The following is a 26,071-nucleotide window of genomic DNA, read 5'->3' on the forward strand; positions in this document are numbered from 1 at the left end:
GAAGGGGTATGGGTTGGGAGGGAGCAGGGCTCTACCACTCACTCCTAAGGTGAATTGATTGAGCAATGGTCAGATGTCTACTCCCCAACAAATAACTTGCTGAGGAGAAAGCCAGTGGCCTTAAAGTAATCAGTCTCTGTCTCCAAAGCAACAGGCAGGGTAGCACTTGGCCAAAACCATTGTCTGCCAGCCAGCAGGGAGAGGGTTGGGTGTTCCACACTCCATCACCACCAGTCAGTCCGTTCCTAGGGCAGTCAGCAGAGCCTGCGTAGAGAGATGTTCATCTCAGCCTTTGCTTGTTTTGTTTGAGGCGAGGTCTCATGTAGCCCAGTCTGGTGACCTGATCCTCCTGCCTCCACCTCTCCAGAGCTGGAATCACAGGCGAGAAGCACCACGCCTGGCTTTAGTCTTTATTTAAAAGAGAGGAGAGACAGTTGGATCAGATTCAAGAGGAAACTGCATTGAAATATTTAAGTCAATTATGTGCCGTCTGTACAAGGGACGATTACAGTGGCATTGAAACATTTATACAGAGTGTTAATGACATTGGGAAATGCTTACAATATGATGTGAGATGAAAAATACCAGGGCTTAAAAGTGTATTTTGAGAGCACAAAACAGAGCTGGGGTAAACACCGACAGCAAGGCCTCTCTGCAGTACTGGGAACTGTGATTTTTAACTCCACTTTAGACTTTTCTGGACCAGCGCCTTTCAGAAGGAGAAGCTGTTCCTCAGACTACATCCTAGACTTTTGTCCTTGCTTGTCCTTGTCACTTGATAGGAGAGCAACCTGCCTTGGGACTGTTCTCTGCATTTTTTTTTTATTTTTCGAGACAGGGTTTTTCTGTATAGCCCTGGCTGTCCTGGAACTCACTTTGTAGACTAGGCTGGCCTAGAACTCAGAAATCCGCCTGCCTCTGCCTCCCGAGTGCTTGGATTAAAGGCGTGCGCCACCACGCCCGACTGTTCTCTGCATTTTAATTCTTACAGCTACCCTGAAAAGTAGAAGGACTTTGATTTTTTTTTTAATTTTATTTTGCTGAGGGATTTACTGAAACTCTTTTTTTAAAAAAAGATTCATTTATTTATTTTTATGCATATGAGTACACTGTAGCTGTCTTCAGACACACCCAAAGAGGGCATCAGATCCCATTACAGATGGCTGTGAGCCACCATGTGGTTACTAGGAATTGAACTCAGGACCTCTGGAAGAGCAGCCAGTGCTCTTAACCACTGAGCCACCTCTCCAGCCCCCTTACTGAAACTCTTAGCATGTTTGGTCAGAAAGTCACCCAGTGTTTGTATGGGAGCCTTTAGAGTCCCATCCCAGCCTCATACTGCCAAATGGGCATCCGCTGCTCGTCCATGCCAGGCAGTAAAAGTCTCACTTTTTGTTCTCTAGGGACTTTGCTTATTTTATTTTATATATTAAGACATTTTAAATTACATGTTTATTTAAGATGGGTGGTGGTGTGCCTGTGGCATAGTTAGTGTGGGAAGATTAAAAGTCAACTTTTGGAAGTTGAGATTCCCTAGGACTATGTAAGTTCCAGGGGTAGAGCTGAGGTCAGGCTTGGCAGCAAGCATTGTTCCTACAAAGCCAGGTTGCTGGCCTTGGTTTTGATTGTGGCTATGGTGGGGGGGGGGGGAGGTCACACCCCAGGCCTCATACATTAGGCAAGTGACCCTGCCCCCTCATTTATTGAGTCATTTGGAGGTTCATTCATTTCATCCTTACCACCTCAGGGAGGCCAAGGGATGACCCAAACTCCCACAGCTAGGACGCGGTGGGGTTGCAGGAGAGTCTCGGGTCTTATGCGGAATCCCTTTTTCTCTCACCCACCTGCAGAATTGCCTGAAGCCCTGCCATCCTGGGGACCATGTTTAACGGGGAGCCTGGTCCAGCCTCGGCAGGGGCCTCCAGGAATGTAGTAAGGAGTTCCAGCATCAGCGGTGAGATCTGTGGATCCCAGCAAGCTGGAGGTGGGGCCGGGACCACCACAGCCAAGAAACGGCGCAGCAGCCTGGGTGCCAAGATGGTAGCTATCGTCGGCTTGACCCAGTGGAGCAAAAGCACCTTGCAGCTCCCCCAGCCTGGTGAGGGGTGTGGACACAAAGAAATGGGCGAAGTGGGGGGTTGAGGGGTGGGGGGGATGTGCTGTTGTTGAGTTTCCAGAGACTTAAAAAGAGGTGCACACTCTGTGTGTGTGATATGCTGTGGTCCTCACTAGCAGGCAGTAACAGCCCAGAGAGGAAAAGTCAGGTACTCCAGCCTGCACAGCCCAGGGTGGTGGAGTCTGGACTCAAGCCCCAGTTGTCCTTCCTGGCTCCTGTTCTACATGCTGCCGCCTCCACGTACAGACGTGTACATTTATAAGGAACAACCATGCTAAGGGACCCCACGCTTTTACAGACACACAGCTCATGATCCTGTTTGTCATTTCTCAGTCCCCTAAGGACAAATAGCCCCACAAATACAGTTGCATAGTCATGCATAGGTGTTGCAGAGTCACACTATGGTTTGCACAGTGACATACCCAGAGTGTTCATTTGCTTAGGCACGCCTCTTGCACTTCCAGGAAAGCATGGACCCGTCGCTCTCATTACACTGCCCATGGTCACAATAAACTCTAAATATGGGTCTCTGAACAGACAAAAGGACCCACATCACTTAGATGTATGTACCTGTGCCTCACAGTGCCACACATACACCTTAGCTGATACATCCTCATATCTACGGCATACATTCTCAGACAGCTAGCTACAGAGTTTCAGTTATGTTCAGACTTGGGGGCACCCACCTGGTTTCACACAGCCACATGTGGTCCCCACACCACAGAGGAGCCAGCTCTCTCAACCCAGACCCCCTCAGTTTGTGGCACCGGTCCAGATACCAGCTGGCTTTGTTTTAAATCTCTTCCGGCTTATTTTGCTCAGAGTAACAACTCCCCCAAAACCCTTCAAGAAGGCAGCTGGACGGGGGTGGGGAAGGGTAGAATGTTGAGCATCCAGGGAGGAGGCTCATCAAGATGCTCCACTGGGGCTGGTATTTGGGGGTGCTTTTCCAGACCTTAAAATAGATTTTTACAAAGCCATCTTCAGGAACACAGGGGATGGTCTTTTCCAGTGCTCAGGATCCCTTGTGGTTTCCGCTCAGGGAAAGGCTCGATAAGAAGGGGTATAGGGGTTATTAGTGCCTTTGGCTGGGCAGTGTGGGCTTGAGAGTAGGGAGCAGGGAGGTGGGAAGCTGGACTGGAACACAGAGGGCTGGGATGAAACCAAGCAGAGGATTAAAATTCAAAGGCCTTGGAGGAGTCGGACTCCAGAGGTCTGAGTCTGGTGGTACAAGCACAGGAGTCCAGCCTCAGACTCAAAGACGTCTCATATGCAAAGTGATTGGGAGAGACAGTCTCTAAGGCCAAGGCAGAGGGCCTGAGTCACTGGGAGTCATTGCAGAGATCTGCTGTGGCTTCAGACAGCAGCAGGCTGGGGTGAGAGTAGATGCCAGAAAGACCTGCTGTCTTGGGGAGAGGCAATGATGATAGGGCCTCTGGATCCCTTGTCTTTGTGGTACATAAGGGCACAACTGAGGGCTCAGGGTCTGGGGCCAGGGGAATTGCCCAGACGCTCTTCCAAGTGCAGGCCCCTGTGACTCATCTAATCACTGAGTGTCATAGCAGGAAGGGCCCTCGAGGTCATCCAGTCTGATGTTCTTACTGATCTACGAGACTTCCAGGGCCTGAGGAGAAGGCACTTCCCTGGGGAACGACCCCAGGCTGGCCTGTGTGGCCACACCCCATCATTTACTAGATGGACAGTTCAGGCAGGCTGCTTCACTTCTCTGAGCCTGCTGTTTGTTGAAGACGTTAATATATGCTTTGTAGGGCTAACCAGTTCGAGGGGGAAAGGTCTTGCAAACTCAGAGAGAAAACCTCCCTCTGACTTTGTTCCCGCCCAGCCTAGGCCCCTGCTGAACCAGGGAGTTAAGATAGATGTGCGAAGGTGCACAGCCTCCTGTGACTGGCACGTGGGAGACGCTCGGCAAAGTGTTAATACTTTTTTAAGGTTTATTTTTATTCTCATTCTCTCTCTCTTTCTCTCTCTCTCTCTCTCTCTCTCTCTCTCTCTCTGTGTGTGTGTGTGTGTGCGCGCGCGCGCGCGTGTGTGCGTGCCTGCGTGCGTGCATTCATGCACATGCACGAATGCATGTACAAACTCTGAGTATGCCAGTGCCTCAGCCTGCAGCATCCTCCTGGATGGGAGAATCAGACAAGTATGTGGTCACCTCGCCATGGACATTGCCCCAGGGATTGCTGCTCTGAGAAAAGATCCCAGAAGGGGACCCCTGTTGCCCTAAGTAGAATGGCTTGATTGCCTGTAGAACTTGGCTATGAGGAGGGATTCTTTTCCTCAGCCTAGCCTTTGGGGCTCTGGATCGTCTCTTGCAAGAACCCCACCCTCCCAGTTCATGAGTAGCCTATGCTGGCTGTAGCCCTGCCTGATCCTATTTGTTCCTGAGCCCAGCTCATGTAATGTAATGTCTAGTCTGTCACACCAGTCCCTCTGGTCCCCTGCCTGTCTGCCCTCTTGTAGTTTATCACTATGCTTCCCTAATGCAGATCTCTAAAATCCCACTCTGTGCTTTAGAGGGCTAGTTCTGGCTCCATAGCTTTCTGTGGAATTGTCAGAAAGTCACTTTCCAGTCAGGGCTGTTTCCTCTTCAGCAAAATGGAGCTAACAATGCCCTCTCCCAACTTCTTCTGAGATCTGTCAGTTCACCGAATTGTGGGAACAATGAAGGGTGAGGAGTTTGGGGATCCTAGGACCTATGTAAAATCTGACCAGACATTAATCAGGCAGATCCACAGAGGGTCATGCTGGGCTGAAGCAACCCCCTTCTAAATGTCCAGTACCAAGGACAGAGCCCTTCCTTCCTGTGCTGGCTGAGTCAGGGGCTTGAGACTTGTGGAAGATGGCAGAGTGTAGCTGCAGGCCATGGCTGCCCATCTTTTGTATGTGATGGCACAGAGAGAATGGCTCCTGGAAGCTTTCTCCAGGGAACACTGAATTATTGCAACCATTTGGTCTGGTTTTCTAGAGGGAGCACCATAGTTATTCCCTGGTTCAGCAGGGGCCTAGGCTAAATGGGAACGAAGCCAGTGGGAGGATTTCGCTCTGAGTTTGCAAGACCTTTCCCCCTCGAACTGAAGAAGCCCGAGTTTAATCTCTGCTGAGTCACACCTCCAAGAGAGGAAGTAATGGGAAAGGAGGGGGGTGGCATGTCAGCAGACAGGCAGTCTGAGGGCCTCCTGGCTAGCTCCAGCTCTTTAGCATCAGAACCCAGACTCCTCCTCACTGAAGTGATGGAGGGGCCTAGAGAAGTACATATCTCCGACCCTCCAGGAGTCCCCCACTCATGGGTACTCACACTGGGTTGGGCAAGTCTTATCTAAGAAGGTGATTTCACTTTCAAATGGGTCAGAGCTTTCCCAGGCTCCAAAAGAATGTGTGTTGAGGGGGTGAGGATGTGAGGGGGAGGCAGGGTGACTTTCAGCCCCCATGGCCATCTGTCTTCTGAGTTAGAGGGGAGTCGGCAGTTAGGAGTCAGGGACAGAGTCCCATGGCAGGTCACACGACATGGGTGGGTGGACATCATGTGTAGTGAGTAGATGGGCTCAATTCTAGATGTTAAAGATCATATATATACAACCTGTTTGACAGTGCACACTCTATCCATGCAAGACCTGGAGGGCCTGTGTGACTGTGTATATACAGACACATGATATCATACATGAAGTTATTCACATATATGATAGTCAGCACTCCTGTGTGTCTGTCTTATGCGTGTGTAAGAAAAATCTGTCCAAGCTAAAATGACTCTGTGTGTGTGTGTGTGTGTGTGTGTGTGTGTGTGAGAATGGTTCCTGGATGTGCTGGCTATTCTAGCTATCTAGACTAGATAGGCCACATTGAGTTTAGAAGCCATATTCCTTGGCACACTGTCCTGTTCTCTTTGCCTCCCCTCCACCACCCTATCTGCTAGAGTTTGCCCCCTTGGCCTTCTCTCATTCAGTGGGGACTTCCTGAAGGGTAAGTGGGGCAAAACCTCCCTTTCCTAGGCTGGGGACTTGACTGTTCCCTCCATAGCCCATTGGCTGCCTTCCGGGATGCGTGTGCTGCTACTCTGCCCTAGGCATGCTTGTTGGCCACTCCACTAACAGTTTTCTTGGGCCTGTAACTGGTGGCAGCAAATGGCCCATTTGGTACAGTCCCTATCTGAGTGCCACTTCCCTCCCCATCAAGTTGCTCAGCCATCAAGCTTTAGCAGGGGAGTCCCTGCAAAAACCCCAGCCTGTCTTCCCCCAGCCCCACCCCCGCCCAGGAGGAGAGCTGTCTAGAGGGACCACACTGCAATGCTAAGAAGGTTGCCATGGAAACCCAGGCAGGCTGGTGTGCTACTCAGAGAGGGAAAGTGCCCTGTGTTTCCTGCCAGGCTGAGGGGGGTGCGGGGCTGGGGCCCCTGAGCAGAAGCTACAGAGACAGGGTGTGTGTGTGTGTGTGTGTGTGTCGGGGGGGCTGGGGAGGTTCTTCTGTGGACCTTCTCAAATCCAACATCAGTCCTGGTGAAGCTAGTTACCCGACTCTGACCTTACATTCATGATGCTCTCCAGCAGGCTTACTTGAGAAAACAAGTTTCAAATGGCCAGACTTGTAGTGGCGCAGCAGAGGGCTTTGGAGTCTGGTCAGATATCTAGAAGAGAAAGTAAACCCGGAAATCCTAGAACAAACTTTCCAGAAGTGAGAGGAAGAAGCAAGTCTTAAGTTTTGGGGTTCAAGATGAAACAGAATGGGAAGGTAGAGAGGGGGAGCCTAGTGAATGGTGAGGGCCCCAAGACTACAGGGCTGTTTACTTCCAGTTGAACTTCTATGTCCCTGGGCAGCTTTGGGGTCAGCTCAGTGGTGTCCCAGCCTTGGCAGATCCCCACCTGCCTCTGTTCAGAGAATCTCTTTGGTAGCACTCTTCAAGAAGCCTAGGCCATGTTTTGACCTTTTCCCCCCTCTCTCTCCTTGGGATGGGAACCCCAGAAGGGGCCACCAAGAAGCTTCGAAGCAACATCCGACGGAGCACAGAGACTGGCATTGCAGTGGAGATGCGGAGCCGTGTAACCCGCCAGGGCAGCCGGGAGTCTACCGATGGGAGCACCAACAGTAACAGCTCCGAGGGCACGTGCGTGCACCTGCCACCTGGCTTTCCAGCCGAGACGCCTGCATCCCCCTCCTGCCCTAGTGTCCCCTGTCCCCTCCTACATAGATATCTGCATTCCTCCCCCCCGCCCCAATCCCAGCATCCCCTGTCCCCTCCTACATAGCAACAGCTCCGAGGGCACATGTGTGCACATGCCAACTGGCTTTCCAGCCAAGATGCCTGCATCCCCCCTGCCCCAGCACCCCCTGTCCCTGGGGTCCAGGTCTCCTCGGAGGCCCTGGGCACATTTTTTGTTCTTTTATTTTGAGAAGGAAATTGGGGCTCCTGCCTCCCATTACTCACCCTACACCCTGCTCCAGAGGACATAGACAGAAAGGAAACTGTGACCCTAAATTCCTTCTAAGCCTAAACCCATTTTCATGGCTTAGTTGTGTGAAATCTTTATAAATCACCTTGCTTGGAGATTAGGGAAGAAACTTGGACTAGATCCATGTTTTAAAAACTGTCACATCTTACCTGTGACTCACAGGCAGGAAGTAAAATCACTGTAGTGGGTCAAAAGCAGCACTAGCGAAATAACTAGATAATACAGGTGTCCCCTGTGTGGCAAGGGTGGATTGCCTGGAGAACCTGAGTTCTTTATCCAGGACGTCCATGGGGGGGCTGGGGTCTTAGCAGTCTTTGTTTTCGGTTTGGTTTTTTGTTTGTTTGTTGTTGTTGTTGTTGTTGTTGTTTTTTTTGCATTCGAGTTGCAGTAAGCGTTTGAAGGTCATTGCTTAGACAGACACTTCACAGATCTGTTCTAAATTGGGCTTTGTAGATTTTGTGTTTCATCAGGCCTCTATAATTTTCAGTCTTGGGATCCTGTGGCTTATTTAATATGCAGTTATTGTCTCTCACTACTGTACAGAGACTTTGGCATCCCTGTGGGATTGGCTCCAAGACCTCCCACGGATCTAAAACCCACAGCTTCTTGAATCCCTTAAATACACTGATATAATGTTTGCATACAACCTGTACACATCCTTCTGTATACACCAGCTCCTCTAGATCGCTTGTAATTCTCCGTATAAGCTAAACGCAGTAGAGATGCTTGTTAGCCAGGCCTCACTATATAGGTCAGGTGGTCTTGGATTCAGAATCCTCTTACCTCTGCATCCTGAGTATTGACTGATATTATAGGTATCCACCCCCAAGTCCAAGCTTAGACTGTATTGTTTAAGGAATGAGAAAAAAAATCTACATATGCTCAGAACAACTTTTTCCTCCATATTTTCAATCTGTGGTTGATTGGATCACAGATGCAGACCCTATAGAGACAAATGGACAACTGCACCTTCTCACATGGAAATAAGTAGCCGTTAGTATTTGTACATGAGACCTTGTCCAGAGTAAGATGGGTACCTCAGGCTAGTGACTCACTCTCTGGAAGCCATGTGCTATGATCATTTAACACTTGTACTTGCCCTTCGTGAGTGTGTAACGCACCAGTGTCTCCATGTACGAGAGAGGAAACTGAGGTCCCTGAATGGCAGAGGCTCTTTACCCACAGGCACAGTTTTTATGTGGTGCCCAAGTCTTTGTTTACACTAAGGTCATTTGATTCCATAGCCTTTATTCACAAAGTCTACACTGTATACTACTACCACCAGTACCAGCACCACCACCACCCCAGTTCTGAGATTTTTTTTTTTTTTTTTTTTAGTCTACATCTTTCTATTTCTTCTGAGGTCTCACTGTCATAAGAATGTAACACTAAGACTGGGGGTGGCAGTCACACCTGTAAATCTAGCACTTGAGAGATGGAGGCAGGACCAAGAGTTTAAAGTCAGAGACTTAACTACATAGTGAGTTCCAAAATAGCCTGGGCTACAAAAGGCATTGTGTGAATAAAAAAAAAAAAAAAGAGAGAGAGAGGAATGGGTAGAGCGAGGAGGAGGGGGGAGGAAGACCAAGAAATGAGAGGGTTGGAGAGAAGGTTCAGTCAGTAAAGTGTTTGCTGTGCAAGCTGAGTGTGGGTCCCAGCACCCATGTTCAAAGGCTGGATATGGTCATTCACAGGCCTGTAAGCCCATTACTGGGGACAGAGCGGGATTCCTAGGGTTTGCTAGCAGCCAGTCTCTCCAAATCTACAAACTCTAGGTTCCGTGGGAGATTCTACATAAACAACTAAAGTGGGAAGTGATTGAGAAAGTCACCCAGTGATGACCTTTGGCCTACATACACACAGCATGTGTTCCCACCCCCAGTCCCACAAAAAGAGTGACACTAGGCTACTGTTGATGGAGGCTAATGAAGGCAAGTATTTTGAAGCTTCTTGGGGGATGGGGGGAGATAAGCCTTGTAGGAGAAGTACAGGTTCTGTTCTACAATCCTATTGCCCCTGCCTGTCACTGACCAGTGGAGCTCCAAACTGTCCAATGGGGATTCTCTTCTGACCCACCTTTCCTGGCTGTCATTAGGAGTCTGGCATGTTCTAGTTCACTGTGGCCCTTAAAGAAGCTTTCCTGTTGGCTATGCCCCGAACCTTCGGGCCCGAGGAGGCAGCGGCAGCAGCAACAGAACAGAAGCAAAAATCTGTTGCCATTTGTTATCTCAAGTATCCAGAACTTTCCCCCGTGCCAGCTACTCCAGTCCTCCCCAGCCCCCAGTGAGCACTGTCGTCTCTGTTGTGGACAAGGCCAGACTCTTCCGTCTTGGAAATGTCTATTTCATCTGTAACACCGGATAATGGTTCCCACCACACAGACTGGTTGTAAGGATTAATGCTACAAGGCACGCGGAACACTCAATGCACTGCTGGCAGCTGGCCAGCTTTCAATCACTGTCAGTTTTTCTTGTTACTATTTCCGGCCCCCTCCTCTCCAGTCACAGACCACCCACAGTCACCTGCCATTCATCTAAGCCCTATCTTTGGGTTATTTTGGTCTCTGCTCCCGTTTTGAGCACCATCTCACCTTATTGACTTGGATTTTAAGTTCCTGGTTTAAAAAAAAAAAAAAAAATCAAACCTCTGTTCTTGGAACTCATTCCAGACAGAGTCTCTCGTTCTTGGCACTAACATGCCCTCGTGAGGATACATGTGTCCAGCAAGCCCTGCCTTCTGAGGCTCACTTCAGAACTCTTGGGGCTTGAGCTGAGATGTAGCTCAGTTGGTAACATGTTCATTTAGCATGCAGGAAGCTCTGGGGTCTGTCTCTAGCACTGCCTAAGCTGAACGTGGTGGTACATGCCTGTAATCTCAGAGGTCACCAGGTAGAGGTAAGGTGGTTGGGAATTCAAGGTTATCCTTGGCCACATTGTGAGGCTCAGGGAGTCACAAGAACTTGTCTCAGCAAACAAAACTGAGGCTTAAGGATTCAAATGCCTTAAATAACTTCATTATCGTCTTTAGTGATACCAAAGTGTCTTTCTCCAAGCTTGACATTGTGATACCTACTTGTTACCCAAGCACTTGGGAGGTTGAGGCAGGAGGGTTGTCAGGAGTCTGAGGCCAGCCTGGACTTCCTGGTGAATTCTAGGTCAGTCAGAAGTACATAGAGGGACTATATGAAGTGTAGCCCAAAGTATTTTTTTCTTCAGTGTGCAGAAATGACAAATGTTCACTCCCACTTAGAATAGTATAGTTACACTGTATAGAAGAGAAACTGAGACCCAAGGCTCCCAGATGGAAGGACTCTGCATCCACCCCATCCTAGCCCACCTGCTACCTCACATGTCTTCTGTGTCCTTCTGCAGGTTTATTTTTCCCACACGGCTTGGAGCTGAAAGCCAGTTCAGTGACTTTCTGGATGGCCTGGGACCAGCCCAGATTGTGGGGCGACAGACGCTGGCCACACCCCCCATGGGTAAATCTTGCTGAATAAGGGCAGGTTTTGGGGGGGGCATAGTAGAAAGGAGGAGCTCTGGGGTCCAGTGTGTGGTAGAGCCGAAGGCGGCAGCAGCATCAGAGGTGGCAGCAGGTGTCTTCCTCAGGTGCCAGAAAGGACCCCTACCCAGCAGCAGCTTTTCCAGACTGTCGCATCCCTCAGTGCATAACTGGGTCACAGTGTTAGCCCATGTTGACTTACCTTCCCTAGACTTTCTTGAGCCTCCGTTTCCTCATCTGGAAGATAGAATTAGTAATTCCTGCTTCAGTTCTGCAATCTAACGCCCCTTCTTGCTGCACTCCTGTTAGATACTTTCTATAAAGCATTTTAGCGCTCTCCTTAGGAACCGTGGCTAATTGGACTGGTTCCTCCCATCAGCGACTGGCACCTAGGGACCTTTAGTAATTTTCTCATCTCTTCCTGGCAGCTAGGAAGTGCTCAAAGCCCACACTGGGTCCTGTTAGCAGTGTTCAGATCTTCCCCCAACCCTGTGCTTTTGGGTCCTGGCCAGGCAGGCTTCCCCATTAGTCTAACCTGAGCTTTACTGGATCCAGATGTTTCTGATGGTACTTGACCTTTGAGCCTCAGAGCAGAAACAGAAAATGGAGTTAGATTCTATGCCAGGCTTCTTTGTATGGTACTCTCCTTTCTTCCTTGAAAGAGGGGTCCAGAGGACCCTCAGAGAGTCCGAGTCTACTCTTCCAGCCCTGAGTATCAGATTTGCTTAATTCCAAGCTTTTGCTCAATATCTCAGGCCCTTCCCTACACTCTGAGGAGTGGCAACCACTACCTTATAATGAACCCGTCAGAACCTAGAATATTTTGTGTGTGGTGCCCCCTTGTGTCGCAGAGCGGGAAAAACAAGTATATATTCATGGTTAGGCATGAGGCCCTTTGGTCTTTTTGCCAGGGTCAGGAACCTCTGGAGTGAGAAGGACGAATTTCAGGGTGTGTCTGACTGTGGTGAATTCCTGCCCCCAAAGTATGCAGTACAATAATAACATGATGGTTGACAGAACTCAAAGTCTCACCCATTTAATTGGAGGGAGGGGGACTCAGATTTATAATTCAACACTGTCTGAAGGGAGTTCCAAACACTACTGTATAATTCTAAACTTTGCTCACCCACAACGAGCACAGCTAGGAGTTCCTGGAAGTCAGCATGAGTTCTGTCAACCGTCATGTTATTATTGTACTGCATACTTTGGGGGCACGAATTCACCACAGTCCCTTACCTTTTTTGGAGTGTGTTGTGAGCTCTCATCATGCAGGGTGTGTAGGCCTGCCCAGCCTGTTTTTCCCGGGGTCAAAGATGTGCTGGGCAGGCTCCTAGCTTAGCTTCTCTTTGCATGGATACTCTTGTTATCCGTCTGCCATATACTGAAGAGACTGGCTAAGGGCTGCGGCGTACGCTGCATCCCCCAGACTTGCCTGTTCTGTGTAGTGAAGCAGAAACCCCTCACCCACCATCCATGGGTGAGAGTTTGGCAGTCATTAGTTATAACCTAAGTATGTGCTCCTTGAAGGTCATTCCCCCACAGTGTGCCTTGGTCCCTTTGAAGTGGTCTCCTGAGAGCTATTTCTTTTTTTTTTTTTTAAAGATTTATTTATTTATTATATGTAAGTACACTGTAGCTATCTTCAGACACTCCAGAAGAGGGAGTCAGATCTTGTTACAGATGGTTGTGAGCCACCATGTGGTTGCTGGGATTTGAACTCCAGACCTTCGGAAGAGCAGTCGGGTGCTCTTACCCACCAAGCCATCTCACCAGCCCCTGAGAGCTATTTCAACAAGTACAGTTTGCTCTATCATATTCCCTTCCCAGGGACACTGCAGCATCCCCTGCAGATTAATGTTTTCTGTTGCATCGTGCCAGCCAGCCCCATGTGACCTCACTTGGACATTCATTCTTTTCCTTGCAGGAGATGTGCACATTGCCATCATGGACCGGAGTGGCCAGCTGGAGGTGGAAGTGATTGAAGCTCGGGGCCTGACCCCCAAACCAGGCTCCAAATCCCTCCCAGGTGAGGCTAGGCAGCTGGGAGACCTGAGGAAGGATCCCGGTAGGGATGGGGTACCAGCCGGTCCCCAGCTCAGCAGTAGCCTAAAGCTGTGGGAGGTTGCTGAGCAAGATGGGTCGGGAGTGGGGTGAGGAGACACAGTGTTTGTGCCGTCTCTTTGTCTGCTGGGTTCACTGGCCAGCTCGATCCACTTCCTGCCAGGACCACCCAGAGGGTGGAGACTAGGCGGGCTGTGGCACTTCTCCCAACCACACTCCTTCATTTTCAGCCACCTATATCAAGGCTTACCTGCTGGAGAACGGGGCATGTGTAGCCAAGAAAAAGACAAAGGTGGCCAAGAAAACATGTGATCCCTTGTACCAGCAAGCTCTGCTCTTTGATGAGGGGCCCCAAGGCAAGGTCCTGCAGGTCAGTGTTCACAGGGCAGACTCTCAAGTTCTTCAGGACAGTGTTACAGGGTAGGCTCTCAAGTTCTGCATTGATGTATATCCTGTTACTCATTGTGGGGGGGGGGTGCACATGTACGGGGTACATGTCTATCATGGAGTCAGTTCTCTCCCTTCACCTTGACATGGACTCCAGGGATTGAACCAAGCTTCTGTGGCAAGCACTGTTCTCCTGAGCATCTGGCCAGTTGCTTTCCCTCTCCCCCCAACCCCCCCTGCCCATTTCCTCCCTCCCTTTTCTCCCCCCCCGCCCCCCCGCGCTTTTATTTTCCCAGCATGCTTTTGTCCCCTGTCAGTTCATAGGGTTCTGAGCATGGCAAAATGGCTCTCCAGTTCTCACATCAGGGCAGGAGAACCAGGCTGTAGCTACTGCCCGCCAGTGCTCTGTACCTCACTGGGGACTGGGTGTGGCTAGGCACTCTCTAGGATGATTGTGTCTGTCAGAGAGGATTCTGTGAAGGGAGGTGTGGTTTCCCCAGTGTGCTGCAGGGGCTCAGAAGGATGAAATGACTGTTAAGTTGTGGGACTAGAGGAGTCCACGTTCAGGTGTCTCTCGGCCCAGCTCCTTGACAGTGAAACACTGTTGGTGGGTCTTTCTGATGAGTGGGAGGGGAAGGGGTTGCCTCACTGTGCCCTTTCTGTAGATGAACCCGAGCTCACATAGGCCTACATGATTTTCTTGGCTCGGTCCTGAGTTCAAATTCCTGCTTGGCACTTGCTGTAGGTGGTATGTGTGGAGAAAAGATGGCTTGGAGGTTAAGAATATATATTACCCTTGTAGAAGACTGCTTCTATTACCCATGTTGGGTGGCTCAGCTGCCTCTAACTCTAGCTCCAGGAGGGTGAGGTGCCTCTGGCCTTTGGGGAACACCTCCACTCAGGTTTATGTATGCACATACAAATTTTAAAAAAAAATTAGAGTTTGCACATGGGCAGCCACCCACTAAGTTAAACCATGGTGGGGGCTGCTATTGGCTTGCCTTGCCTGAAGACTCCTTGCTCTTTATTTGTAACAAACGCCTAAGATTAATAAAAATGAGAAAAGATTATTCTGACTGAGTTGTGGAGACTCCGCTCACTGTCAGTCGGAGCTGTGGAGGAAGCAGAGGAAGAGCCTGGAATCCCATAATCCCCTTCAGGAATCTACCTCTGATGTTTTCAGTCCAGCTACACCCCCCCACACACACACACACACACAACAGCCTGAGCTGTGACAGTTCTGTTGTAAGAGCCCATGGGGTTACAAACCAAAGAACTGCACAACTCTAGGATTCTGGGGCAGAAGCCCACTATCAGATGCCTGTTTTAAAAAAAAAAAAAATTGAAAAATCATTGACGTAATTGCTTCCTCCTCAAGTTCCAGATGGAGCCAGTCAGGGCCGGGCCAGGGGCTTATTAAGGCTCACAACAGGACTGCAGCTGTGACCCAGGCCCTGGACTCCTGGAGGCAGCGGCTGCCTTGGGTGTTGAGGGGAGTGGAACCAGATCCACCCAGGATATAATCCGAGGTCACTGTGGGGCATTGTGCTGGTTAATTAGATCTTTGGGCCACAAGAGAAAAGAAGACTTGTTACGACAGTTCAGACAATGCATGGCCCCCATAGGATATAGCCTGCCATGTCCCAGCCACTCAGACAGTGCATGCCCAAATAATTTTTAATTCTGACTCTCCCATCTGTGCCCTGGTGAAGCTGATAGGTTCCTGGGCCTACTGCCCAGTCCTGGAGATTCAGTGCCTCCCTCTTCCTCCCACTGCTGCCAGGTGATCGTCTGGGGAGACTACGGCCGTATGGACCACAAGTGCTTCATGGGTATGGCCCAGATCATGCTGGACGAGCTGGACCTGAGTGCTGCAGTCACCGGCTGGTACAAACTCTTCCCCACATCCTCTGTGGCCGACTCCACACTCGGATCCCTCACCAGGCGCCTGTCTCAGTCCTCTTTGGAGAGTGCCACCAGCCCCTCGTGCTCTTAAGGACCTCGATGAGGACAAGAGGCCAGGGGCTATTGGGGGATGGGAGCCTGCTGGCCTCACCACCCCCTGTACATAGTCTCCATGTCCTTCTGAACCCCTTATCCTGCTGCATGCCTGTTAGCCACTGGGCTCGTCCCAGCTGGCAGTGGAGACTATAGTGTGTGTCTGTGTGTCTCTCTGTGTGTGTGTGTCCACATATTTGTCCATTTGTCTGTGTACAATCAGTCCTGGTGATCACATGGACTATATAGTCCACATCTCTGTATCTTGCTGGAAAGAACCCAAAGGAGCATCGTATGGACACTTCTTGCCCATGGAATCTCCAGGGGTGGAAATAGGGGATGTGGCCACTGGTGGGCCTTGCTTAGTCCCTGCCTTGTTGTCTTATGGTCTCCACTTGCTTTTCTGTCTTGTCTTTTTCTTTGCCTCTCCCAGCATTGCTGCTTTTTTGAGGAATGTAGCATCCATTGCAGCTGACCACACCTGGTTCCATCTAGAAATCTACATCTCTCCTCCCTACCACAGCCACACTGGTGGTCATCCCATTGAATGCACTCCACAGCATGTAGCATGCTCACTCAGTGCCCTAGCCAGGGCCCCAGGACAGAGGGTGTCTGGGGAGGAGGATGCAGGCCAGGCACACTAGAGGATGTACTGGGACCTCTCTTCCCCTGGGGTGTTCCAACATGCCAGAGGAGCTCCCAGTGGACCCAGGAGGCTGCCTGTTGAAGTAGCTGGCCTTTTCAGGCATCAAGGTGGCCCTGTCCCCCTTTGGGGTTATTCCTGAGGGAGCATGGCTTGGTAAGAGGTGCCATGGGTAGGGCTACTTGCTGGAGGAAGGAGGGCTAAGGTTAATTTGTTTTGAGCCACTGTCTGGAAACCTGTCTGACCTGGGGTTAGCTGCACGAAGCTATTCTTTCAGGGTTCTACTTTCTTTGCTCATCTGTAGACACCAGACCCCATCTGGAGTTCTGACACACCAGAGCTCCAGCCTCCTAGCTCTGTGGGCAGCCTGGCTCTGCATTCAAGGGTGCCTCAGTCACCAGCTCTGTACCAGCAATACTCACCCCTCCACCTCCCTGACTTTCTTGAGTGGGCCCCTGCTCTAGGCATCCCAGCTGCCTCTACCTTACTACCCCCTTCCCTTGTCTGGCTAGGGCTCCTCCCAACCACTGAGAACACTGTTGGAGGGACTAGTGCCTGGGCCAGATCCCAAGATGGCTGATGTGAATACTGAAGGCTGGCTCTGGACTGCTGCATCTGTTCTCCCCTCCTTAGCTATAGGGTGGGGTTGGAGGCTGCCTGGGAGATGGCAAAGTAGCCCTGGTTTATGTCGAGTAGGAGGAAGGACACAGGTGATGGGTGGGAGATGGGGAAGACTCTCTTTCTGCCTCTCTCCTAGCCCATGCCTCTAGCATAAGTGCCTAGGCAGGGAGAGCTATGGGGATAACTGTGAAGCAGCGTTGGCCTGTGTGTGGATCTCATTTGTACCAAAGCTGGGGTACACAAAGCTGTCTCAGCCCAAAGGGCCTCCCTGTAGTCAGAGTCCTGCACTCAGTGTCAAAGAAGGGCTGTGAAGAAGCCCCCATGCAAACTGGGGTGAGGAGGAGGAAGAGAAGGAACAGACCGGGGCTGTGTCCCTGCAGGCAGGAGAGGGAGGCGGGGGCCAGTTCTCTTGCCAGCCTTTCTGGCTAGGGAGTATATATGTATCTCCCATATCACTAGATATGGGGCAAAGTGCTCTTGGTCTCCAAGCCTTAATGGTTTGGGGGCAAGGAGAAAACTAGCTTGTGGAAGGCTGTTTTCGTCTTGCTTGAGGTGTGCGCACCTTTAAAGCAGTTACCGGCTGGATGGTGTGAAAGCCATCTGGAGTGGAGGAGTGTCAGTGACCCACTGACAACAGAGAGCTTTGCAGATGTGGCGTCGAGTCACTCCCAGAAGTGGGAGCTGCCAGCAGAGAGTGTCCCTTGCCTCTTAGGAGGGTCAGCACAGGGGATACTCTAGCCAGAGGAGGGACTTGATGTGCTGGGAACTCGTGCTGACCTGCCTACAGTCAGAGGCTGTAAACTACCTAAGAGATGGGCACTTGGCGGCCCCACCTCCATGGAAGATAGCCCCCCTCCCCAATTGATTTTGGGGAATTCACGCTTCTTAACACTGAGTAACCCCTTCTAGATGCTCGCTCCCACGTGTGGGTTGTGTAAGGCTAGTGTGTACATGTGATGAGGAGGCTGGGTTTAACGCTCTGTTTCTCAGCACACTGGATTGGGGGCTACACTGGGTGGGATGCCATTCCAGAAGCAGGTGTGCCCAAGTGTGACTCCTGCCTGGGCTGGGAGCCATCTGCCCTTTGAGGAAAGGACAATGGATCAAGAATTAGCCGGGTGCTTGTGAGTTCACCTATCAACAGGCCACCTCACATAACCTCTTGCTCCAGGGGTCAGTGGTTGCAGGAGTGGGATTTGGTCATCCCATCTCCTCTAGGCAGGCCAGACTCGTCGGTGATGGGCTGGGACAGGAGCAGCCCTGCAGCGATGCTGGGCTGTGGGCAGGGGCAGTGATAAATGACTCAGAGCATATGTCTCTGTATTTCTGCCCTGCTCAGCCTGTCCCACTTTTTAACAGATTCCTTTCCTACAAGGAAAGCAGAGATGGGACTCTGTGATATGAAGCGGTCTCTAGGAAATGGGCCAAGTCTTGGTTTGACAGGGACATTTGATCCTTTGGGGAGGAACCGGCTCCAGAGGCGCTCTCATCTTGCCTCTCAGCTCACCAGACTCTGAACATCACCTCTTCAGCAGGTTCCGGGCAGTGCCAGCACACTATGGGGTGGAGGCAGAGCTGCAGGAAGCTCCAGAGAGGAAGGGGTGGTAGTGCCTGGATGGTTCTGCTCTTGGGGACTCGGTGCCTGGAGCACTGGGGTCAAGCTAACTCTCCCAGGGGCTCAGCCCCTGACCAGGGAAGCATGCCAGCTCTTCCTTAACTGCCAGCCTGGGAGAGACCAGCAGCCTCCGTTTTTGTTTTTGTTTTTGTTTTAAAGACAACTGAGCCCTCCCAGGGCATTTCTTTGAAAATGAAATGTAGCACAATCCTCAACTGTGTTCCCAGGAGCCCTGACATACCCAGGGCTCCTGATACCTCACATTCTCCATCGCCCTTGGCCTAGGAGGCAGTAGTGCCCTAGCAAGGCTGCTCTTCTGTATTTCTCCGATTGCGTCCAGCACTGTGCAGACTCTTTAAGAAGTTGCTTCCTTTGCCCGAGGTTGCTCTCCACCGGGTGGGGAGATGCGGTACTTCATGTGGTGGCCTGAAGCTTGTCCAGCAGCATTTCTGTAGCGGCCACAGGGAAGTGGACAAGAGGAGGCCTGCTTTCCTGCCACCACCTTTTCTCTCCCACTCCTCAGTTGTTGTCTCTAATGTTCTGACACATACAGACGTTCTTTGGAACACAGCCCCTCTCCTTCGTCGTCGTCTTCTGATGGATGATCAGAGAGGAGATGGAAATGCAGACTCCTTCCCTGCCTTCTCCCTCCAGTCTGCTTCTAGCCCAGGTCAGAAGAGTTCAGAAGAAGCTAGGGAGATCAACCACCATCAGAGAGCAGGGGCGGCCCATCCAGTCAGCCTGGCCTGGCTGGGAGAGGGTCATTTGGAGAGTGCCTGAGCATCTCGGAGCAATGTCAGTGATGCCAAAGAGAGCGACTTGGCCTCCGTGGGCAGCAGCTCTGTCGGTGGAGCTAGATGAACACAGCTCAGATGGTGGCGTGCCCAAGGGAGGGTCCTTGTTCTCTGACAAAGGGCTTAATCTTTCCATGTAGCAAAGCAACTCCCTTCCCCCAACCCCGAGCATGGGCTTCTGTGGGCCCGGCATGGCTGTGCCTCTAAGAGAAGCCGCAGAGGCGAGAGACCTTCTCTCCTTCCTGTCTGTCTTAGCAAGTGCTCCTTGAAAAGCCTGTGTTGCTGCTTTGGAGAAACCCAGCTCTGGCTGGACAGTCGCCAGTAAGGACAGGGCCTTGGGCCTGCAAGGAAGTCCATATTGATGCCAGGAAGGGTCCCTGGGCCTGAGATTCCAGGGACAACTGAGCATCTGCCCCATTAGCCAATGACCTAGACAGGGATGGCTGTTCTGTACCTTTTTTTCTTCTTTTTTTCTTTTTGCCAGAAACTGTGACCTTGTGTCCTCATCTGTAAAAACCAGAGCATTCGCTGGTTGCTCCATGGCCCCCTCCAGGCTTTGTAAGTCTATGGCTTGGAGTTGCTGAGGTGGCTAGGGGCCTGTTTCATCCCCCTTGGTTCTCACTCTGGGAGCCTGTCCTCATTTGGTCCATGCCCAGATGCTGCTCCTGAAAAGCCCAGGTGTAGCTTCACCTCTGTGTGGTTTGCCCTCCTCCTCCCACTCTCTCTGGTCTTGGTGAGAAATAACCAAGGGTCTTCTACGGTGGACAGTTCCCTAGGTGCTGTAATGTCACCACCTAGGCTGAATCCTGAGTAGATCTATGTCCCTGCCAGCAGTCAGGCTGGGCCACCTGTCATTCTGCTTCTAGATGACAGGCCAGGAAGAGTGGACACTCAGAGCCCTTTCAAAGGAATTCTCTCTGATGGGATGAGAGAGAGAACGTCCTTCCAAGTATTTGGCTTTTTAAAACCACTTCTTCCCAAATTTCTTCTCCAAAACTTTCTCTTGGAAGGCAATTTGGCTGCTTCCTCAGGGAAAGCAGACCTGAGACTTCTTAGCAACTCCTGTAGCAATGAGAACTCACAGAAGGCAGGAACCCCTTTTTTAGAATTTCCAATTGCATCCTGCAAAGAGAGAGCGCGCGAGAGAAAGTGAGAGCTGTTAGGGACTGACAAGCACACTGTTTAGATAAAAGCAATTAGCCTTTTCTATTTGAGCTCTCTGCAGCATCTTCCCAAACCGTGGCTCCTGGGTGGCAGGTGGACAGCTGGGAGGGAATACCGGCTGCCTCATGTGATGTCCTTGCCAATCCCCCTGAGGAGAAAATTCTTCACATGGCTTCTGCATGTACAGTATTTGGGCAAAAAACAAAAAATAAAGTCCATTTGAAATTGGTTTTATGTATGGCTTTCTGAGGATGTTCTTCATTCCAAGAGAGAAGAGTTCTGAGTATTTAAAAAGGGAAGAGGGATGTTGGCTGGGTTGCTTGAGAGGTAGGAAAGAGGTACAGCTCAGAAAAAGGTATGAAGATGATGCCGGCCTCCTCCCCTTCCTGGGGTGCTTAGTTGCCTCAGCAACATTCCTGAGCCATGATTGAATCAGACTGGCCTGTTGGCTTCCCAGGTGGTACCCTCAGAGACCCTTGCTTTGTGTCTCTACAGACTCTACAAGACACACCCAAATAGAGAGGACAGGAGAGACGAGGCAAAGGCTGACTCCAGCCACACCTTATAAAGACAGTCACCAGTAGCCAAGCTTGCAGTAAGCAGGGACTCTGCAGCAGCCCTCGCACTCCCCTGCCTCTAAAAGATGGGAAAATCCTAAATGCAAACTATGATTTCCAACAATTACTAAAATGTAATAAGACATAATTAAGCAGTGTTTATCACGGGCATGCAAGATGTTGTTTATTATAAAAATTCATCTGCAATTTTCTGCATTAATAGATTAAAGAAGAAAATGTGTTTATCCTAATGCAGAAAAGATGTCTTATAAGGTTTTCTCTTACTTATAATTAAAAAAAAAGAAAGTCTAGCAAGCAGAAGAGGATTTTTAAATTTGATAATCTTCATACATCAAAATGCTAAAGCAGAGCTTGAGAGAGATGATGGCTCATTGGTTGGGAGTATTTAGTGCTTTTCCACGGGACCAACATTCAGTTCTCAGCACGCACACTGTGCAGCTCACAACTGCCTTTAATTCCAGTTCCCAGGAGTTCTGGTGCCCTCTTCTGGCCTTCACCAGCCCATATACACAGTATACATATAGACAGACACACATACACACTTTAAAATTTAAACTATATTTTCTGGATTTGGTAGCACATGGATGTCACCCCAGCACTGGAGAGGCAGAGGCAAGTGAATCTCTGTGAGTTTGAGGTCAGGCTGTTTTACATAGAAAATTGTAGGTCTTCCAGGGATAATAGAGTGAGACTGTCTCAAGAAGGAAATAAATAGCTTTCGTTTAAAGGGGCTGTGTGTACAGCTACAGATGTGGTTGGAAGGTTTGTGTTCCATGCATGCAGGCAGCAGAAGGAGACTCTAATTCCACATTGGGAGGATGGTTAAGCATGGGAAACCTCAAAGCTCATCCCCACAGTGGCACACTTCCTCTAACAAGGTCACACCTCCCAATAGTGCCACTCCCTGTGGGCCAAGCATTTAAATATGTGAGTCTATGGGGGCCAAGCTTGTTTGAAACCACCACAGCTGGGTAAGTAAGAAAACAATGTATAATTTTTTTTTAAGATTTATTTATCTATTATATGTAAGTACACTGTAGCTGTCCTCAGATACTCCAGAAGAGGGCATCAGATGTCATTATGGATGGTTGTGAGCCACCATGTGGTTGCTAGGATTTGAACTCGGGACCTTCGGAAGAGCAGTCGGCGCTCTTAACCGCTGAGCCATCTCGCCAGCCCCCGTATAATTTCAATAGGTACATAGAAAGAATGTACCTCAGTTGCAAGCCTGAGCACCCATGTGCAAAGCCTTGTGTGATGGTGTATGCCTGTGACCTCATGGCTGGTGGAAGGAGACGGGAGAATCCCAGGGGTCTGTGGCCAGTCAGCCTAATCAAACTGATAAGCTCCAGATTCACTGAGATACCCATCTCCAAATATATGGTGGGCGGAGCTTGAGAGATGGCTCAGTGATTAAGAGCACTGTTGGCTCTTCCAGAGGACAGGAGTTTGATTTCCTGGCACCCACATGGCAGTTCACAGCCATCTGTAACTCCAGTTTCAGGGGTTATGGAACACCCTCTTCTGGCCTCTGCCGTCACTGCTTGCATGTAGTATACAATAAAACATGCAGGCAAAACACTCATACCCATAAAATACAAATAAGTACATTTCAAAAACAATCTAAAGGTGGACACCTGATATCCACCTCTGGTCTCCTTGTGTACACTCAGACACATGCAGAAGTGTACCTACATATGCATGTGCACACACAAATGATGTGACAATTCAAAACTCATGATTTTTTTAATATTGAAATTAGTAGTAATGAAGCAATGTCAACCTCATGGGATGAATTTATAAAACATTGAAGTGTTAAAGACTGTCTTAGGGTTTTATTGCTGTGAAGAGACACCATGACCACTTCAACTCTTATAAAGGAAAACATTCATTGGGGTGGTTTACAGTTTCACAACTTTAGTCCATTATCATCATGGCAGCACGCATGCAGACATGGTGCTGGAGGATCTGAGAGTTCTACATCTTGATCCACAGGCAGCCAAGAAAATGGTGAGCCACACTGGACATAGCTCAAGCATAGAAGATCTCAAAGCTTGCCCTAACAGTGGCACACTTCCTCCATCAGGGCCACACCTCGTAATAGTGCCACCCTCTATGGGCTAAGCATTCAAACACATGAGTCTGTGGGGGTTATTCCTGTTCAAACTACCACAAAGCTAAGTCAAGCATGGCTGACAGATACCTGTCATCTCAGCATTTGGGAAACAGGAGGGTCAGGAGGACCAAAGAGCCTAGGCTACATTGAACAGCAAGCAATATCTGGTCTCAAAACTAAAACAAATCAAGTGTGATGGCTGGACCCAGCACTTGGGAAACTTTGACAGGAGGACTAGGAGTTTAAGGATATCCTGGGCTGCATAGCAGTTCTAGACCAAAGGTATCAAGTGAGACCATGTCTCAAAGAACCAAACTAGGGCCAAGAAAAGGGCTCAGTGGGTCAGGGTGCTTGCAGCTAAGGTGATGACTCAAGTTCCATTCCTCAGGATCCAAGGCTAAAACACACTGTAAACTGTCTTCTGACTTCCACATGTGTGTGACATGTGCCCCTCCCCCAGTACATATATAAGTAAGTACTTTGGGGATTTGAGTAAGAATGGCCCCCATAGGTTCATATATTTTAATGCTTAGTCTCCAGTTAGTGAACTGTTTAGGAAGGATTAAGAGGTAATGGTCTTCATGAAGGAGGTGTGTCACTGGAGATAGGCTTTGAGTTTTCAAAAGCCTAAACCAGGCCCTGTTTCTGCCTCTCTCTCTCTCTCTCTCTCTCTCTCTCTCTCCCTCCCTCCCTCCCTCCCTCCCTCCCTCCCTCCCTCCCTCCCTCCCTCCCTCCCTCTCTCTCTCTCTCTCTCTCTCTCTCTCTCTCTCTCTCTCTCTGTGTGTGTGTGTGTGTGTGTGTGTGTGTGTGTGTGTGTGTGTATTAACATCTAATAAGCTGTAGAACATTTAAAGGGTGGTGAGATGGCTCAGTGGATAAAGCTCTTGCCACACAAGCATGATGTCCTGCGTTAGATCCCCAGAACCCATGTGTCTTCATTTGCTTTCCATTGCTGTGATAACGCCATGACCAAAAACAACCTGGGAAGCAAAGGGGTTGTTTGGCTTAACTTTCCAATCACTGTCCATCATTGAAGGAAGTAAGGGGCTTCCTTCAGATTCTATCTTAGAAGGTAGAACCACAGCAGACTGCTGCTTATTGGCTTGCTTCCTCTGGCTTCTGCTTAGCTACTTTTCTTCTGTAGCTCAGGACCACCTGCCTAGGGATGTTACCACCAGCAGTGGTCTGGTCCCTCCCACATCAGTTAGCAATTATAGGAATCTCCTACAAACCATCCCACAGGCCACTCAGGTCCTCAGCTGACGTTTTCTCCTCCAAGGTGACTGGTTTGTGTCAAGCTAACAAAAATCTACTCAGCCCACTAGGAAAAGTGGAAGGAGAGAAATAACTCGCCATGTTGTCTCTGAACTCCCTACATGCACCAGGGCACATTTGTGGGCCCACACATGCACAACACACAGACAACAATCATAAAATGTTTATAGTAGCGTTTAAAAACATAGGGGTAACTATAAGAACTATACACTGAAACAAGATGCTGCTGAGAGAAATTAAACATGAACTGAAGGAGACATACTATAAACAAGTCATACTATAAACAAGACATACTATAAACAAGACATACTATAAACAAGTCATACTATAAACAAGACATACTATAAACAAGACATACTATAAACAAGTCAATGCTTGAGGCTGGAGAGATGACTCAGCACTTAAGAGCACTTACTGCTCTACCAGAGGTCCTGGGTTTGATTCCCAGCACCCATGTGGTGGCTCACAACCATCTGTAACTCCAATCCTAAGGGATCAAATGACCTCTTATGACCTCTGTGGATTATTGTACACACATGGTGCACATAAATAGCATGCAGGTAAAACACCCATACATAAAATAAAAACAAATGACTCTTTTAAAAGTTTTTATTTATTTACTTTGTATATATGAACATTTCATTTGCATGTATGTCATTTGTGCACACTATATGTCCCTGTTAGATCCCCTGAAACTGGAGTACAGGTGGTTGTGAGCTGGTATGTGGGTACTGGGAATTGAACCCAGGTCCATTGCAAAAGCAGCAAGTGCTTTTAACCACTGAGCCATCTTGTCAGGCCCCAAAATGAAATCTTTTTTAAAAAAGAAATCAGTTCTCCGCAGATTGATCTCTAGGTCTGGTGAACTTTGGATAGAAATCCCAGAAGGGAGATCACAGCCACCAAAATGAAATTCAATCCCTTTGTGACTTCTGACCGAAGCAAGAACCACAGACAGTATGTCAGTACACCTTCTCACACTCAGTATGTCAGTACACCTTCTCACACTCAGAGAAAGATCATGTCTTCTCCTCTTTCCAAAGAGCTGAGGCAAGTATAATGTCCAGTCTATGCCCATTCGAAAGGATGGTGAAGTTCAGGTTGCTCAAGGACACCACAAAGGCCAGCAGATGGCAAAGTAGTCCAAGTGTGCAGGAAGAAATAGGTCATGTACATTGAACAGGTCCAGCGAGAAAGAGCTAATGGTACAACTGTACATGTGGGCATCCACCCCAGCAAGGTGGACAAGGACCACAAGAAGGTCCTGGAGAGGAAAGCCAAGTCCTGACAAGTAGGACAGGAGAAGGGCAAATACATGGAAGAAATGATGGAGAAGATGGAGTAGAGGTATTAGAGGTATTGCATACAGGACTTTTTATTAGAGACTGCTTAAGTAAAGAAAGGAAGGGACGGAGAGAGAGAGAGAGAGAGAGAGAGAGAGAGAGAGAGAGAGAGAGAGAGAGAGAGAGAGAGAGAGAGAGAGATCCCAAGAGAATTTTTATAGAAACAGAAAATGCAAAGGATCTTGAATAGTTGGTCAATTTTTTAAAAGAATGCAATTAGGAGAAATTCTCTTTTAAATTTATTTGTGTGTGATAGGTGGGCACTCATGCCACAACACATATGGAGGTCAGAGGATGACTTTGTAGAGCTGGCTCTCTCCTTCTAACTTTACATAGGTTCTGGGGATCTCACTCGGATGCCAGCCTTGGGTGGCATGTGAGGCATCTCTTGGACCTAGGA

General features: G+C 49.4%; 1 protein-coding gene and 1 pseudogene across 2 annotated transcripts in view; both read left to right on the forward strand.

Moving 5' to 3' along the window:
* Rims3 (regulating synaptic membrane exocytosis 3) overlaps positions 1 to 20,593 on the forward strand; it is a 41,802-nt gene extending 21,209 nt beyond the window's left edge. Inside the window, exons 3-8 of one of the 2 annotated variants that reach the window (XM_006503102.1) lie at positions 1,851 to 2,098; positions 7,088 to 7,229; positions 10,947 to 11,056; positions 13,001 to 13,102; positions 13,368 to 13,507; positions 15,308 to 20,593. In XM_006503102.1, the coding sequence (XP_006503165.1) occupies positions 1,882 to 2,098; positions 7,088 to 7,229; positions 10,947 to 11,056; positions 13,001 to 13,102; positions 13,368 to 13,507; positions 15,308 to 15,520 (924 nt within the window). In that variant the 5' untranslated portion in view covers positions 1,851 to 1,881 and the 3' untranslated portion in view covers positions 15,521 to 20,593. The remainder of the gene's footprint in view (positions 1 to 1,850; positions 2,099 to 7,087; positions 7,230 to 10,946; positions 11,057 to 13,000; positions 13,103 to 13,367; positions 13,508 to 15,307) is intronic. The other variant, NM_182929.3, reaches the window with a different exon arrangement.
* Positions 20,594 to 25,134: 4,541 nt separating this feature from the next.
* Gm12871 lies at positions 25,135 to 25,781 on the forward strand (annotated as a pseudogene).
* The last annotated feature ends 290 nt before the right edge of the window (positions 25,782 to 26,071 follow it).

Source organism: Mus musculus, chromosome 4 (assembly GCF_000001635.26).
Source record: "Mus musculus strain C57BL/6J chromosome 4, GRCm38.p6 C57BL/6J".
NCBI lineage: Eukaryota > Metazoa > Chordata > Mammalia > Rodentia > Muridae > Mus > Mus musculus.